This window comes from Punica granatum, chromosome 3 (assembly GCF_007655135.1).
Source record: "Punica granatum isolate Tunisia-2019 chromosome 3, ASM765513v2, whole genome shotgun sequence".
In the NCBI taxonomy this organism is placed as follows: domain Eukaryota; kingdom Viridiplantae; phylum Streptophyta; class Magnoliopsida; order Myrtales; family Lythraceae; genus Punica; species Punica granatum.
Genome location: NC_045129.1, coordinates 13,140,319 through 13,159,429, shown reverse-complemented (window position 1 = coordinate 13,159,429; position 19,111 = coordinate 13,140,319). Strand labels below are relative to the sequence as shown.

At 36.2% G+C, this 19,111-nt stretch overlaps 2 protein-coding genes across 3 annotated transcripts; both read right to left on the bottom strand.

Annotated features, from left to right (window-relative positions):
* Positions 1-2,796: 2,796 nt before the first annotated feature.
* Positions 2,797-4,569, bottom strand: LOC116201196 (mitogen-activated protein kinase kinase 5-like). The gene has a single exon (XM_031532334.1). The coding sequence runs from the start codon at positions 4,199-4,201 to the stop codon at positions 3,149-3,151; it is 1,053 nt and encodes a 350-aa protein (XP_031388194.1). The 5' UTR covers positions 4,202-4,569; the 3' UTR covers positions 2,797-3,148.
* Positions 4,570-14,766: 10,197 nt separating this feature from the next.
* LOC116200976 (DNA-dependent metalloprotease WSS1-like) lies at positions 14,767-18,435 on the bottom strand. 2 transcript variants are annotated; one of them, XM_031532007.1, is made up of 5 exons: positions 18,200-18,435; positions 17,060-17,234; positions 16,756-16,951; positions 15,842-16,279; positions 14,767-15,325 (listed from the first exon to the last, which is right to left on the bottom strand). In XM_031532007.1, the coding sequence occupies exons 2-5, from the start codon at positions 17,212-17,214 to the stop codon at positions 15,137-15,139; spliced, it is 978 nt and encodes a 325-aa protein (XP_031387867.1). In that variant the 5' UTR covers positions 17,215-17,234; positions 18,200-18,435; the 3' UTR covers positions 14,767-15,136. The 2 variants fall into 2 exon arrangements, with proteins under 2 accessions (XP_031387867.1, XP_031387866.1); XM_031532006.1 differs by having other exon boundaries at positions 17,060-17,231.
* Positions 18,436-19,111: the final 676 nt, after the last annotated feature.

Here is a 19,111-nt window from a genome sequence, read left to right as displayed (position 1 = left end):
CCTTCGGTGAGGTTTTTACCACTCACTCACTATTTGATTCCGGTGTCAACTGAACGTTCCCTTCCTGAGAGGGAATGGCCATCCCTGTTCGCAGTTCTGATGACAATTTTGCTCAAGACATCGACAAAATCGCACTGAATCTGATCTTCGTCATGATGAAGAAAATACATTCTAAGCGGCTCAAACGATACAGCAATCTAGATCTCGACCTAAAATCGAATCATAATCGCAAGCAAATTCAGAGAGTGCAGAGTCACCCTTAAAAGACCATTGGATCCATCAATCGCCCAAACGAATAATCGCCAATAAGTTCGTCCAAACTGCCACGCTTGGCTTACATTAATATCAAACAAGAGCACCATGGCTCGACCAGTAACTACAGCATTCCTAGAACCACTACTGCAATCGACAATAGACGCATTCACACAGCAAGTTTTCATGGATGAAACCAACAGAATTTTACAGAAGATATAGGCGTACGACAAATAAACTACGAACCAAATGATAGATTCCGTGATCTAAAAGCTGGAAATGGTCCTTCAGATTTGCAAAAATCATCTTATGCTTATGCCAAACATCTCGCTGGAAATGGTCCTTCAGATTTGCAAAAATCATCTTATGCTTATGCCAAACATCTCGCGCTGTTGGTTTCTCGGGTCAAATTTCATCACATGTTGCTCAAGAGGACCAACGGCAGTTCGGAGAATCAATGAACGTGCACTAAAAATTTGGGGTTTAATGCCTTGAAAACATATATTTACAGACCAATCTTTGCTTGTTAGAGCTCTTACGCAGAGGATGAGCTGTAAGGCCCCAGCCTCCCTACTTACACAAACCGAACTCATATTTTTCAGACACGTGATGGAAATCCCCATGCGGCATAAGACCAAAATTCATCACAAAAACTAGCAGTATAAGTGCTGCACATATTGAGCCAGATTTGCAACATTTCGGATGCATGACAAGACAACCCAGAGAGCACAATGCATTATGAGCCCGCCTGCAAAGTTCAGGGCACTGTTTTAAGAGTCTAAGGACTACCCTAAACTACAAGGGACTAATCGAAACTACTAGAGAGAGAGATCCATTGAACAACCATAGATGCAACGTAATTTTACATATACTTCTGCCCACAAACTTTCATGTGACCGACACTTACAACAAGGCATGCCTGTTCTAAACTCGAACCCACATCTAAAAGCATAGAATGATTTGCTTACGAAAGTTTGCATTCAAGTTTCAAGAGGAGAAGCCTAATCAATAAAACAACAGACGTGAACATAATGCAACTAGGGAGTCCATAAAACGACTTGTTTATTAGAATAACGAGAGCGGACACAGACACACATGTTGAGCCACAGTACATGCATAATAGTAGCAAGCTCCAGCACTTAAAGGCCCTCAAATGGGGAAAGGAGTCATGTAAAGAAATGGTCTGCTTATCCTGAGGACTTGTGGCCCAAAATGAGTGAACTGCTGAGAACTGTCTTACAATAAACTCAATCACATGTATTGCAGCTTTCAACATGCCAAGAAAAGATGTCCCCCAAAGAAAGCAAACCAACACTCCCCCTTTCACTTACTGACTCATTCATCAAAGCACACTTCTGACATCTCTACTTTTCCAGGGCTATTACACACCCACAAATGTTTACTAGACCACTTATAGATCTCCAGCTGCTCTACTGACATATATGACCCTGCCGAACATCAATATGGCCCTTCTACTAAAAATTACCAGACTGAGATCTTAAAACTCTATGAACAAGAATATGGATCTTTTCCTCTTCTCCAGCAGGAGTAAGGTTACGAATCTCGACCATAAAAGGTGACCGGCCATCGATTTCTCTCTAGAAAGAGCTAAATGGGTTCCTGAGAACTAGCACTGCCAAATGCCACTAGCAAATGAATCTCAATAAACACAATTCAGCCCATTTCACCATCTAATGGCTGTTTCAAGGCACACCCCAATTACTACAAAACTGAGACTCCAGCATAATAAAGCACTTTGCCGAGAAATCATACCACTGTTTCATCATGCATGTCAGCACATACATGTGTAATAATAGAAAAAAAAGTTTATCTATGGCTTAGACTAGCAAGTAGAAACTCAACTCTAATTATTGCCCACTTCATTTATTTGCTCGTTCTTCCTTCCCTGGATGTACATTTTTTTTTCTTTTTTTTTCTTTTTTTGGGTAACTTGCACCGCAATTGAAACCAGACTTCACAAGGCAATTTTGCAAATTAAAGACAAAACTCAGTGCCAAACACAAATAGAGACTTCCTGACATTGAATGGTTTATGGGTACTGATTTAACTTTCCAATGAAATAAAAGAAAATTCCTTTATCCAAGTATGTAGATGCCGCGCCACTCCATTACGATGTACATATTGGATAAGTCAATCATGCATGAAAGAGGAGGAAGGACATCACATAAAAGAACATGAAAAGGAAGGACACATGGTTTGAGTTGGGAACAGAAGTATGTTAGATTCATAAGAATCTCTCAGACTTTCTTTTTTTTCTTCTTTTCCTAGCTATGTCCATGATTACGATGGGCACGGAAAGATTCCCATATTGATTGATTTTACAAAAGGCAAATCTAATCTACCCATAATACAAATCCATTGCTGGGAAAAGACTCAAATATTTGATTTTTTTTAATTTTATTTTGACCCCAAGTACCCGACCGGGCAGACCCAGTAAACAAAAATAGCAAAATTCAGCAGCACCAACATCTCCCAATCTCACCCCCCATTAAGCCATCTGATAACGTTATGCATTAAGAAACATAACCGATAAACAAACACTTTACGAAACATAACCGATAAGCAGTTGAGTAGGTAAGCAAACCTCAACTTCCAGTAATACATTCATTCTGATCTGATGATGCTTTCAATAACTGGAAAAAGGAGCGAGCTTTAGACCAGCCCAAGGCGGACAGATTTTCTTTTACTGGTAAAGATTTAACAAGATTTAACTGATAGAATGTTAAAAAGCCATTCCCATTTCCCCTCCCACCCAATTTCATTTTTTCCCCTAAAAATTTGAAACCACCTCCCCCCCATCGTAAACAGGATTACAGAGAAACCAAACTCAGCAACAAAACAGGGAGAATAAAGCCAAGAAGGAGGAGGTAAGGCACTAAGACGAGAGCGGGCGTGGCGGAGGTAGGAGTTGCTGGAGGTTTTGATGAGGAACCTGATTGTGCTGCAGTATGAAGGGATGCCTCAGCAGCTGGGTGGCGGTCCATCTCCTTGCGGGCTCCCTCTGCAAGCAGCAGGAGATGAATTCCCGAAACTCCTTCGAAGCAGTGAGTGGCGCCTCCGGTGGCTCCGCCATACAGATTGCGCACATCAAGCTTGCCCAATCCCCTTGCCTCCCCACAGCAAACGGGAACCTCCCCAGATAGAATTCCAATATACTGACCCCGAAGCTCCATATGTCTCCGGCATGCCCGTCGTACTTCCCGTGGTTCAGATCGGTATTGATCCTCTCGGGACTCATGTAGGCAATCGTCCCAACAGAGGAGTTGCAGGGATCCATCGTCTGAGCTAAAACCCTACTAACCCCGAAATCGGCGATCTTGACCTTTCTCCTCGAATTGACCAACAAATTCGAGGGCTTTATGTCACGGTGCACGATCTTCCGGCGGTGCAAGTAGGCGATGCCGCTGAGGATTTGATAGGTCAAGTTGGAGAGCTCGCGCTCGTTCGGGATGTGGAGCCCTTCGAGCGATCCACCGTCCATGAGCTCCAGCAGGACCTGGATTTCACCATTGTGGTTGTATATGTCGTGGCACTTGACCACATTGGGATCGTCCACGTCCCGGAGGATCTTGATCTCGCGCAGGATCTGATCGCGGACGGACTCCTCGTGGTGGCCGTGCATTACCTTGAGGGCGTAGAGGCGGCTCGAAGGCCGGTGGATCACCTTGTAGACGGTGCCGCCCGCGCCGCTGCCGATGCGGTTGACCCGCTCGAGGTGGGAGAAGTCGAGGGGGTAGGCCGGGCTCCCCGAGTTGTTGGCGTTCTGGTGGCTCGTAGAGGGAGGGGCGGCGTTGGAAGAGGGTGGGAGGGGGAGGGGGACCGCGAGGCTAGTGGGTTCCCGCCGGGGCACGGGTAGGGTGAGGTTCTGGCGGCGACGGCCGCTCCGCGAGGCTCCGGCGGTGCCCTGTGGCGGCTGAAGCGGTCTCATGGTTAGGTTCCTTGAAGAATCGGGTCGAATCGGCCTCGCAACAGCTGAAAATCGCTCCTTTCTGCCTTAGACAGAAGACCTAACAGAAACAGAGGAGAGAAATTGACGGCTGCAACAGCAGAAGGAAGAAGAAGAAGAAGAAGAAGAAGAAGAAGAGATCGCTGGATCCTCTCTATTCAGCTATGGCCGCTTTGAAGCTCCCAGAGACCAGATTTGGGCTCTGCTCTCTCGCTTAGAACAATCCATCAATGGGGAAAGAGAGAGAAGCTCTGATTCGGGAAGAAGAACCCAAAAAAAAAAAAAACAGCTTCCTTCTAGTTCTTGGGGGAGAGAGAGAGAGACAGACAGACAGACAGAGAGGAAATGAAAATGGGGATTTTGTGCTGTTTTATGGCAATTAAAAAGGGAAATGGTTTTGTGTTTGCATTTAATTTTGGTTTTTTTTTTTTTAAAGATTGACAGAGGGAGAGGTTGCAATCATAAGAAGGAATCTGAGATTTTAAAAAAAGGACGGAACGCCCACGCGCGGTGGACGAAGATTCTCAGGCACGCGCCGGTTGACGTTGAGATTTGGCCGTGCGCGTGTATCGTCAGCGATGAGGTTGAGGGTGATGTTTTATATAGTGTTTATTTATTAAAGGAAAATACACGGGGAATTGGAAAGGGCAAAATAGATAGATTATTACCGTTAAAGGCTTTTTTTCTTCCTCTCTGTTTCTGTGTTTTTTTTCTTTTTGTCTTAAAAAAAAAAAACGAAAACGATTGTTGTTAATGCAAAATTTGTTAAAGCTATAGCTGTAACATGAGGTTTTTTTTTTTGGCAATAATTCAGATTTTAAGAAAACCCGTAAATTTCTGTTTTTCCTCTTTGCTTTTTTATGAAGTGGATAATCGACCCTTTAGTCCTTTTTTTTTTTCCCCTAATGCTTGGATTCTCAAATTTATAGCGAGCCAATTCCAAACAAATTTTGCACCAATTTATTCACTGAATTTCGGAAAACCTAACAAATTGGCTAACATTTGAATCCCATAGCCTTTTTTTGATATGATTTTTAAAAATTCAAGAACTAAATCAGGGATAATTTTTTTTGAGGATCCATTTGTTGACTCATTACATGTTTAAGGATCCAAGTCTTAGAGCGCTCTTTCTTTTTTTCTTTTTAACTTCAACATCACAAAAAATTTTCTTTCACATGCACCAGGTATCAGTGTAAACCGGTAAATGCTCGACTAGACTAAAGCTTGAAATAGCTCCATCAGACCGAGCTCGAGTTGAGCTTGCTAGTCAACCGAATGGAGCTCGAGTCCTCTAATATACAGGCTTGCGACCTTAATCCGATTGTATACTTTCTACATTTATATTAACTACGACCCAAGCACACAAAATTGAATACAACGGTCTTACCGTCATTTAGAATAATAATAATAATATGATTAAGATTAGAAATTACAATTTTTATATAAATACACATACCTAAAGATTCCAAATAGAAGTATTAATTCAACATATTGCGGGCCTAGTTTATCTTAGTCTTAATATAGTGTAAAATTGTCTATATTTTGCATTAAATATGGTTAGTAGACGTATTAATTATTCTTAGAATTACTATTATAAATAATATAAATGGATATTTAGGATAATTTTTTTATATTATGTTTCAAAAATACATATGATAATTGTATTACAGTTCAATAAGATATGCAATGTATATCATTATCATTATATATATTAGAAAATTTGAGTATGTTTTACAATAAATATTGTAAATAAATATAATAAATATTCTGAATGTTATTATTCTAAATAATACAATGATACAACAACTATATGAAAATGATGTTAGAATAAATTTTATTTTCAAAAGAAATAATAAGCGTATATAAAAATTAGTGCAAGCCACTAACTATATGAGTTTATGGTCATATATAATAATAACAAAAAAAAGAACCCGTTAAGAAAAAACAGTACATAGTTTGTATATTTAAAGATATCTATAATATTCTTGGAAAGCAGTTAAATAAAACTATACAGTGAGTATGATTATCAACATATAGTAAAAATGAACATAATTTATAATAAAATATTTTTAATAAATACAATAATTATTCTGAAACTTATTATTATAAATAATATAACAATACAACAAATAAATATGAAAATGATGTTAGGATAATTTCTATTTTCAAAAGAGAAAAATTAACAAACATATATAAAATTTGGTATAGGCCACTAACGATATAAGTTTATGGTCATGTATAATAGCTAAGAACTTAACATTATGTTAGGAAAAAACAACACGGAGTTTGTATATTTGAACAAGATATCTATGTATAATATTCTTGTATAGTAGTTAATTAAAGTATACAATGCATATCATTATATTATATATAGTAGAATTGACTATCATCTATAATAAATATTTTCAATAAATATGATAATTCTTCTGAAAGTTATTATTATAAATAATATAATGATACAACAACTAAATATGAAATTAATATTAAATTATTTCTATTTTTAAAAAACAATTAATAAGCATATACAAAAATTAGTACAAGCCAGTAAGCCACTAACTATATGAGTTTATGATCATACAAAATAAATAAAATTCAAAGTTATATGACAAAAATGCAAAACAAAGTTTGTATATTTGAAATAAATCTATGATATTTTTGCATAATAGTCAAATAAAATATGCAATGCCTATATTTATCATTATCGTTATATTTATTAAAATTGAATTGTTAATTAAGTAATTTAATCTTTATTCTAAAAGTTTTTATTATAAATAGTATAGTGATACGACAACTAAACATGAAAATGGATAGTACAACAATTTCTATTTGAAAAAAGAAATATATTGTTGCACGCCACTAATTGGCTGAATTTATTATCATATATATCATAAGTAAGAAATTAACATTTGAAAATAATGTTTGAAAATTGTACAAAATGATATATTATAACAGTTTAAAGGAAATATTTTAATACATGATATTATCACTATATGTAGTAAAAAGTGACTATATTTTGTAATAAATGTTATCAATAAATATAATACATACTTCGAAATTTATTATCATGTATAATATAGTACTGATACAACAAATAAATGAGAAAATGGTTGTCAAAATATTTCCTATTTGGAAAAGATTAAGTCACCATATATATATGAATTATCATAAGCCACTAACAATTATGATTTCATGATCACATATAATAAATAACTATTTAACATTTGAAAAATAATGTTTAAAAACATGCAAAACGAAATTTGAATGTTTGAACTAAATGCATGTAATGTTTATGCATTTAAGTAATATATGCAATGCATATTAAATAAAACAATTAAATGCAAAATTGTCATTGAACAACATAACACGTATTGGGAACAATTGATCGATAAGTACCAAATAAATAATTAATTACATTTAATAATTAACTTTTGACATACATAAAATTTCAAAACAAAATTATCACTAGCCACTGTTCCACGAACTTGTGATAATATAAAAAGAAAAATGATAATGATAATGTGGGGAGAGGTCAACTTTAGAATAATAGATAAATCAGATTTGTATAATAAATATATGAACTAATTAAAAACTTTTAATAGATCCATCCAAAGTATTAATGATCAAAATGATATGCAACGTACATATTACAAGAAAAATGTCGACTAGGGAAGCACAAATCCATCCCCAAACACAAATTAGAGACGGATTTGGGAAGGAAACTAGTCCGTCCCAAAATGTTTTCACTCAAATGGCTAGGGATGACATCCTAAATTCAGGGTCGGAAAATTCCCTCCATAAAGCGCCGCACATAGAAGAGGACTTTTAGGACTGGAAATTTTTGTGTATAGTTTTGTTGGGAAATTTTCTTCTCTTAAGCAATCTCCTCAAAAATGGTTCTTAGGACGGATAATTCTTAATAATCAAAATTATTTGCGCAAATTCTTACTACGTAATTTTTACTCAAAATTGGTCTTTGAAATTCTAATTTACTACTGAAAATTTGTGTTGTTTCTAAGAATTAAATTATGAAATGTGAATAATTATCATAAGAAAGTTAGTCTGACAAAATACAGGCAGGAGAGTAGTACTCCTAGTTTTTGTATGTGTCGAGATTTTCATGCCAAAGTAAATATAATATATATATATATATATGTGTGTGTGTTGTGTATATATACAAATTTAAATTTGTGATGTCAAAACAAGCATACCCGAGGCAAGACCTAGTTGAGATATATATATATATATATATATATATGGAGAGATATATGGCCAAGTTTCGTCCGCGTACTTTAAAATATTCAGTCCATGTGCAAACATTTCTTTAGACAATTTGATCAATCCTATTCCTTACTGTGGTTATGTCGTTTCTTTTATCTCTGCAAATTCATACAAATCAATTATGATTCCGCGGGATTATTATATTATACTAAACATATTATATTATATTATATTATACTATACTATACTATACAATTAAAACTGTTCCATCTCTCCCACAGGGCGAGTGGACCAGTTTTTTTACTATCAATTAATTTTTTAATGTACTTATTAAAATAATATTATTTTTCATTTAATTTTTTAATTTTTTTTATTTGCACTTTGATATTCAGAAGTTCGAATGAGTCTCCATTAATTTAGTTTGAGTTAGATTGGGCTCATTAAAGGATAAAACTTGCATAATTATAAATTTTCTCTATCCACGATACTCGAATTTATTTACTTACAATTTTGAATTCTATTAAAAAAATTCGTGAAAGTATCTCCAAATAATGTTTTCTTCCAATTAGCCCCTAATTTTCATTTCAAAGCTTAATATTAGTGGAGTTAAAGTGCATGATCCATATCAAGGTGGCACATAAGAAAAGAATATGCAAATTTTATACTCAAAAACTTTTTTATCATAATATATGCTATTTATTTATTTACATTTTCTATTTTTTAGTCTCCACCTTGATATTTGGAAATTCAATGGGTTGCGACTAATCAGTTCGAATCAAGTCGACCAACTAAGGGCAAACTTCTATTAATCATAAATTTTCTCCGTTCACGATACTCAAATTTGAGTCATTGTTTAAGTGGCATATACTCGAATCACCTGAAACCCTACATTGTTTACACATTTCTTCTTCTTTTTTTTACAATGTTGATAAAGAAAAATACGTGGAAAGTTCTCAAATTAACTTTTTTTTTTGAAAAAATTGGCCCCAATTTTCATTTTTTCAAATCTTAATATAGGAGAGAAAGTGCATTGTTCATATCTAGTTGCATATAAAAAAAGTGAATGTGCTTCTTTTTAACAAGATCAACTAAATAAGTTAATAAAAAATTGAAAAAAAACTACCAGATTTTTATTTTTCTAAATCTACTATTTATTTATTTATTTTTGCACTAATCTTTCTATTCTTTAGAAAAATCAAAGGCTTTCAAGAAAAGTTTCTGTAAAATAGTTTTTTTAATTGGTCATCAATTTTTATATTACCAAAAATTAATTAGATAAATTAATAAAAAATAAAAGACAATAAATATGTGTTTCACATGATTTCGAGTCAATATGATCTTACAGAAAATTAGATGAAGCGTTGACATACAAATTAAAATATATGAATTTTTATGTCATATATAACATGGTTTTATCATTTTCTCAATCTATCTCATACTTTAAAAATTACCCTAAAAAGCTTATGATTTACATTTTATTCCAATTCTATCGCGATGTCAATTTATCCATCAATGAAATATAAGTGTGCCTCAAATCTATCACATGGTTTTAATTTTTTTCAAATTTATCCCATGAATTTAATTTTTCTCAAATTTATCCCGGACGAAGGACTACAGTGGCAAAGATTGGCACACTTGCATTCGACATTAACAACATCGTAGTAACAGACAAATTGACGTTGGGTTAGATCTGAAACAACATGCATACTATGGGCATTTTCGGATAATTTTTAAACCATGAGATAAATTTGAGAAAATAATCAAACTATGTGATGTATGGAGTTAGAACCCCTAAAATATAGCAATTTTGAAAGTGTAGCAAATTATGATATGATTGTTGTGAAAACTTCTCCCACAGCATCGCGCATGCATACATATCACTAGTGCTAATAATTGCCCAATTCAACTAATCATATCAACCATAAACTAAACACATTTTTTCCATCATAAAAGATGTCCATGACCCTAATATACAAAAATAGGAAATCCAATAAAGAGGTACAAATAATCCTATCATAAAAGTGAAAACATGAAACCTTTATATTACCGGATAAGGCGTGTGCTACTGCATTATACTCTCTTTCTCAAACTAGAGCCAATTTTTTACCCTACCATTTACATCTGCGGTAAGAAAAAAAGCTCACAAACTTTAGAAAAGATTGTTCATCAATCGAAACTTGAGGCAATATTTAGTCCCTCATTTTACTAAATTACAATAAACGGCCAAATGTCCCATCTTTTCGTTATTAACTGATGTCGATTCATGGGAGGAAATGAAAAGAGGGGTGCTGGACAGTGAGATATACCAACCAATGGCGATGGTAATGATTATCCCGATACGCCGTTACAGTCTATTTTAATTCCCAATGTCGTCAAAAGAGCGACCATTTGTTACCTATTTACATATTTATTTGAATTAAGTGGACAGATTGGTTTCACCTTATGTTCGTTGGTCACACTGGGCCACTGGCCTTGTCGAATTTGCGGTTAACATGCCATATATAGTAAGTTCAAGCTTCAGATCAAATTGACTCAGAAAATGATAGCACGAGGACCAGATAGGTCATAATCCGAGAGTAATTGAAATACCATGCCCACGTTCCAAATAAATATAAATATAGTAACTTAGGTCCTGTTTGATACGCTCGAATGGAATGGATTTTTGTATAGTGAATATAATAATTATATTGAGAGAAAATAGTGATTTTTAGATTGAATTAGAGAATATGAATGATTAAAATTAATTAAACGAACTTATTTTTCATGATATAATTCTATATATCATATATTTAGATATATAAAACTAAAAGATAATATATGATATATGTAAAACTTAGTAGAAATGATGGAATGATCATTTCATCATGTTGTAAAGAAATTTTCCCTCAAATGAATGTTTTAACTCATACGGATGTGTCTATATGTGAAAATGCATTAGAATAATGGATTTCTATTCCATTCCGACATATTAAACAGGACATTAGATCACATTTGGTAGCTCAGAATAATTTGGAATGAGAATCACCATTGCGGCTTCGATTTTATATCTCTGGTTCGAAAAGGCCTTTTAAAAATGGAAGGCTCATTTATAGAAGTATTTTCCTTTCAAATTGATAGAATGAGAACTTCTATCCAAAAAAGTTGTAGAACCATCCTTCACCACAAAAATTCTTAAATGATCACACTTCAAATAATATGGTTTGGAAAAATCAATAAGATTATTGTAATTAGTAATAATTATGACAATTATCTATGCGATTAATATCCCATTTATGAGTTTACTTTATTATAATTGATTCTTCTTCATATCACGTAACAAAATAAGATCACCAAAAAATTTCTCTGAATAATGAGTTCTCGTGCCGATAAGTATTTTCAATCCTTGACTTCTAATTGAGGTCATTGAGCACCCTAAATATGCTGTCTTATGGCCCCAATAGAGGCCTTCAAAGGTCCGATAATCTTTTTTTTTTTTTGGTTCTAAATGAAGTTTATGGGCTCTAATAAATGAATCTTAAGATAGAAAATGAGTCAACAAAGAAAATAATATTATCGAAAAATCGAATCTTAATCCTCTCGATTTCAGATAAGGGTGTGATGTCCCTACACTTTTTCAAGACGTTCGGGGACTTTGGTTTGGTGAACTGAATAGAAATCTTTTTTTTATAGTTTCTGAACTTAAACAAATAGAACAATGAAAGACCAAGTCAGTTTAGATTTCAATAGGAAATTGTATTTTATATTTTAAATTTCCTCCTATATATACTTTTTAATTGAAAAAAAGTGCGCTTTGAATATCCGTCAAATTACCATCTCAACTTAATACAAAAGTCAAATGACACGGTGCAGCGCCATATCTAAGCATAGGGCTGACCCCAAAGGAGACATTCATAGCTAATCATCCAAGTCAAGTTGAATTTGGAACACGGGTATAAAGAAATATTTTTTAAAAAAACCGATAGAGAAAAAGACCAGCCCCCCCCCCCCCCCCCCCCCCCCCCCCCGGCAACTAGCCAAGACCAGTTACGATGCATCAGAACATCTCATATTCAACGGTTGGCAGACATAGACATTAGTACATTTTTTGCTCTACAAACTTCGAGACTCACGAAATTGACACAAGAATCGGCACATGTCCCGGGAATTAATCGGGCGATCTGCATGTGATTAAGTTTCAAACTCCAAAAAGGATTGTACGGACCGGCGCATGGAATAAGGCCTCTTGTCAACGTTAAACTTCACAATTACGCAAGTCTCCTGTCTGATTTGCTTCATGTCAGTATCATTTGCTTGCACAGCAATGCAAAGAAAAAAAATGATGTTAGGATTATGTGTCCGTGTTGACAATTTCTACAGACCCTTTAAAACCTATTACACCCCCTCCTTTTTTTTTTGTTGTCATCGAATTTACAGAGTAATGACTCGGTCTTCCAATTTTGACCTGTTCATGTTACAAATCTTCTCAGCTTAATAAAGTAATAAAACGCGACCTTGTCTTAACCTTGCAAGGGGTTATGGAAGTTGCAGATCCATGTGTAACATACCAGCAAAACAGTATCTAATCTATGACTCGTTCCTCGGATCCATTATTTCCTCAATCAGAGTAAACTTGTCACGAGTTAGACCTAATCAGCGCGTCAATCAGAAAAAGGATTAATTTGATTTCAAGTCGGGCTCCCAATGCCCGAGTCAGGAATAGATAAATGAAAGACGCAGACCTGCCGTCTCTATTTGCCAAACCTGGCACACGAGAAGTGCGCAACGGATGATGCGACCCTGATTGAACCTGAGCCGCCTAATGTACCTCTTTTGTCCCGGTCCCGGCACATACAGTAACATGTTACCGCTAGATCTCTGTGTTTTTTTATAGTCTATAAGCTGAAACTAATCTTATACTTGTTCGGACCATGAAGTGCTTCTAATAAATCTCGAACCGCTATACTCCGAAGCCTATCGAATCATTCGTTTCGACTTTTGACAGACCCCTTCCGGGTTCAATGAAGGAAGAGGGATAAGATGGCATAGGATAGCCAGCCTGAGCAACAAGACAAAGTGAAAAGAAAGCACTTTCCACCTCAAGAACCGGAAAAGTTGTCAAACACAGACGAAGCATTGCAGTTGTCGCCGATAAGACTGCCATGTCCACCATGAGAGGATTTTATTTTTCTTTCTTTCGGATTTATACCGTAATATTCAAAAATCTAATAAATTTCAATAAATCAAGCTGAATTGAATAGTTAAGTGTAAAGCTTACTCAATGTGAATTTTTTTCATTTATAAGGTTCGAATCCGACACATTATTTAAGGGAAATAAACGTCGATTTATTTAACTCGCTCCATGTGGATAACATTAGGGGTGATCGGTTTCGAATACCCTGTATTTTTCGATCATACCCTATAAGGGACATGTTCCAATATTTTGAAACCGGATCCTACTATGTTGAATCCTGAAACCGGAACATACCCGGAACCTATATTATACCATAAGTTTCGAGTACCCTGTTGGAACATGTAAATTTTTTTCTCTGACTAAATAAAATCGAAAATTTCACATACATAATCAGTAATCATGCCAAATAGAATATTAACAAAGATTTAAATTAATCCATAAAAAAAATCTTATCAATCCATCAACAAAATTAAACATCCATAATACGATCTCACACAACAAAGTGCCTCTGTTCTGATTCATTAAAAAATACGATAACTTTCATCTTTCCTCTTTTTCTAAAAATAAATAATCGGTTTCAGGTATCCTGTATGTAGGAACCGAAACCGAAATTGATTTTCACTTGTTCCTGATTTAAATATCACAAACCTACCATATTTTCAATATGAGCTACCCATACTCTATCCTAACAGGTAGATTTCGATCGGTTCCGGATATACCCGATACCCGTGCACATACTGGGTAAGATGAGAGGACTTTTTATTTTACCACATGAAAATCTCCTCGCAATTATTATTAGTATAAAATCTTTGTCAAAAATCTCCAGTCTACCGTATTTCTCTCTCCTTTTCCCCTTCCAAGAACTTGACTTTCATTGTGTTCTCACTTCACAATAAAGTCAGCCCCTCCTCTCCTTCGACGGGGGGCTGCTTCTTGCTGAGTTCTTGGTAGCTTCATACCCAGAAAGGCAAGGAGAACATGTTAGCTTCCTAGGACCTTCTTAATTCGCGCCTCGAAGAATCGATCCCCCGGCAAAAGAAAAATTGAGAACAAGAACGAGATCGCCCGTTAAGCAAGCAACTCCCCATCATCACATATATCAAAGGCCCTCCTTTGACTTGTCTAACAGAGAAAGTATCAGTGTGAACACAACCGGAACTGGTCCAACAACCCAACGTGTTGATATTCATCATAAGTCAAAACCCAGGCAATAGGCATAGCAAATCGAATGATACAAAGAAGGGGTGATTGTCATCAATTCATCAAGGAAGGATCACCTAGTTCTTTGATGGCTCCTATGATACTTGGGATAAGGCCAATAAAAAAGAAATATGCTGACGTCTGTATGGGTCATGCCCACTGTGAAAGGGATATTCTAAAACGTTTGCTCCACAACGCACTTTTCAGTTTTCACATGCGAATGTCAAGTTCTTTACATATGTGAAAAGTATCACGAGAAATATATCAGTTTGTAATCTATAAAACCTGGGTAACATCCTGCAGAAGAGTCCTGTGACCTTTTCACCCCGTCAGCTACCGACATAGGGTCCTCGGGCTGAAGCAGGTGGGCCATAAGAATATCTCCATTCCCCACATGCTAAGCACCTATCCTGCTGAGTGCTGTTGTCAAGTGTGCAAAATTTACAGGACCAGAGCTTTAACCTCCCAGCATCTTCCAGTTTTGGGGATCCACAGGCTTTGCACAATAAATGCAGAGCCTGCATAAGATTTTGAATCATAAGACCACCCATCAGGGAACATCCTCCAAAACCGGTTTTTATAGGAATGACATACTAGGAGCACCTCTAAATGCAGGACTCCATGACGTGTCAAAATTGCAGTGAAAAAACATGCTCTCATCCCCGCATATACTAATGATATTGATAGAACATAAATCACATTCTTTTGGTTTCTCTTATGGATACCTCAAATCCGTTACTCTTTTTCCTCCCTTATATTAAGCTTATGATCATGCTTGCACTGCCATCTATAATTTACAGCTTGCATATATTTCCTCCTATGTTTAGGACTTTAACTGTTGCTAGACCAATTGAAACTGGCCCTAGCCCAAACTGATTGTACCTTTTATCCCCAGCTTCTCCAGTTAGTCATTCTCAACCAATTAGTATAAACTGCTCATCTTGGCAAATTGAAGGTGCCTTTTCTCAATAGATCCACATAATTGCTTAAACTCAACAAGAATGAAGCAGTAATCAGCTGAGCTGACATCTTACCTGATTCACTAGTGTGCAAGTACGGCACTGCCACGTCTCATGATCATCTGCTCCTGCCCGAGAAGGTTTGTGGTCAGTAAACTTACTGATCGATGATGAGAAGACTCCTGAACTTTCAGAAGGCCCGGAGGGAGATAGACTGGTTCCTTCTGCAGACTTGGATCCACACCATAAATCATCACGCAGTCTCCTCTCGGCCGCCATTGCAGCAGCTTGTATTGGGCTCAGAGCATTCCTTATTTCACTGTTACCACCTATTCGCCTAGGCCCTGAAGGTAACAGAGCTCCATTTCTTGCCCTGTTTTCTGCAGCAGCAAGCGCAGTCTGACGCAGTGATGTCAAGGGAGGTTGATGGGAGAACCCACCTAAACGCCTTCCTGGAAGATCAAATCCTTTTGCAGTGCCTATGATCCCCTTTGCCATCAGTTCCTCACATTCCTGCAGGTAAAATCAGTTTGGCAGAAGCGCAACACAGAAGCCTCTTACACTTTAAGTGCGGAAGCAGCTTTAGGAAAACAGGAAAACAAGCTCTCAAAATTTTCTTCTTAAAACTGAAACTGTCCTGAGAGTCATACTGCTCCTTTGACACAAAGAAGATAATATAAGTAAACCCAACAAACATAGGGAAACAACTTCATCATGAGTTCTATTTGCACCTATGGGGTACCTTTCGTAAGGAGTAAGTTATTCTATTCAGGGAAGTTGGTATTCCTTTTTTCTGCTGATCCTATATAAGGAAGATGTTAAATTGAAAAACGGCCATCTTATCTTCTTAACAAAACTCGGCAATATCTATGGGTAGGAGTAGCATTTTGCCTGCTTATCCGATAATATACCGCTGACCAGTAGCATCCAGAACAGAGTGAAGAGAAAAATGTGCATTTCTGAAAAATAATTATAGCTATATAAGTTACCTTTCTAATTTCATCCAAGAGATTGTAAAAATCAGAGTTATGGGGACCATATTCATTGTGACAAAGTTCATGCAGCATTGTGTCGAGAATCTGTTCATAAGGGAAGAAATCCCACTCATTGTTTGGCCTCCTCAGTCTTAGCTTAATCTCAGCACCTCCACCAATGTTGAGCCCCAAAAGAGATGGGTTGGCAGGACTACATATTAATAGTTCCAAATTTAATTCAAGACGAATGTGAGAAAGATCTGCTCTCTGAACAAGCAACTGCAATAGCACAAGCAAAGACAAAAGAGAGAAACCGCACCAAAATTCAGATAGGATCTTGACTTTCCATTTATGTTTGCGCATTATGGGTTGCACTTGCTTTGCCACCTTCTCGAGAATTTCCCTGGCATCTTCCTCTCCAATCTTCTTGAGAGGATTGATCTCCCAGACTTTGTTAAGATCATTTAGGTCCATGCAGGTCGGACAACAGGCTGCTAAATTACAAGCAGTAAGATTAAAATTTGCATATACTACCAAACAAGGCTTGATGATGTGACTCCGGTAATTCAAAAAATGTATTTTTGTACAAGAATGAAATCTTATTGGAACTGTCCATATCCAGTTCACGCTTCAGAACTAAATCTATCAATCAGGTAAACACCCAATTGGTAATATTAGATATCAGGTAAACAACTTCACTAAAAGAGGAGTAAAGCCAGAGCAAGCAATTAGTTTTGCCAGTTCCTTCCGCTTGAAACCACCAAAACTGAAGTTGAATTTGGCAGAAACAGAAATTTGTGTAGATCTTCACATTTTGCATCATCAGAACGAAAAAGGAATTTTGGACCAGTGATTCCTATGGTGATCTGCACCATATCAAAATTCCCTACTATATGGGCAGTGTTCAATCAAAACTGCATAATCTGTGAGGCAGCTTAACGGCGGGTCCCCTGTAATTCAGTGGTTCCGACTGAAATGCTCAAATCGCTACTTATAAACCCGAAAGCGAAAAATCACTTTTTTCTTTTCTTCGTCACGCTTGCATCTGAGGCTGAGCATTTTAAGCATAAGGTATTCGTGGTACTAACAAATTGATACTCATAGAAGCCCCTAATTCCAAATAGGATGCAGTGAAAATTTTCCTCCATGCACCATCGGCAGTTCAACGAAAGAACACTAAATAACTGGAGCTTCTTCGGAGCAGACGAATGACCCATTTCAGTTGATTAGAGCGCCGTGAAATTCAATCACAAAACCATGAGATGCTGTGTTAGCATAACATCGAAGCTACCACATCAAACATCCATCAGCGTCGGGTTAAGGGATCTCCACGGAGGAATTTCCCCTTTTGGGGGTTTGACATCTCAACCAAAGAACGCTGTCTTCACTACCAACGCTCAAACTAGTAGCATGAACAAATGCTACGGAAGCATATGATCATTATCAGCTAAAAACTTACAAGGATCGATCGATGCAGAGAGAGAGAGAAACTTGGAGAGACAGAGTGCTGAAAGATGAGAGCGAGACGGCGCTTCAGCTCATTACTCAGACGGGCTTCCAGGGATTGAGGGAGCGAGACGAAGATAAAGTGCAGAGAAAAGCAATGGACGATTTTGACTTCGGGTCGTGTTTTCTTCCGATGGGAGAAAAAGAAAGCAGGCCGTCTTTCCTCCATAGAATGAGTAGACTATCAATTTCGTCATCGAATTATGCAAGTTGTATCGATCAGCTTCCTCAGAATAATATTATATTAATTCGATTTTTATTCACATCAATTTAATCCGCGATCACATTAATTGCATTCTTAATCACATCAATTTCGTCATTGATCATATCAATTTTGCCATCATTACATCAATTTTGTTCTTGACCGAATCAATTTAGTCATCCGTTTGGCCATATCAATTTAATCATTTTTTGATCACATCATTTTGATCATTATCAACATCAATTATTTACATCGAAAAGGTCCATTTAGTATTTTCTATCATTTTTATTACTCTTATCTCCGAGTTGATTTAGTATTCATTCTCATTGCTCAAACCTCTGATTCTCATGTTCTTAATGGGTATAAAAAACTTATACATAGTACTACTACTTATTATCAAGTTTTGAGCAAAAAAGTAAAGAAGCAAGTTAAAATAATACGGTTGAAATTTGATTTTACTCACAAGGTAGAAATTTCGAAGAGCGATATCTCTTAAATCGAGTAACGAAATTACAATGCATCAAGTGTTGTAACTTCCTTACGATACGAGGAGTCTATTTATATAAATCTTTTAGACCAATATTGACTTTATAAGAAATTTTCATTAATGACTCATAAAGATTTTTCTCTCTAAAACACGGGAAAAAATTCTTATAGAGTCAA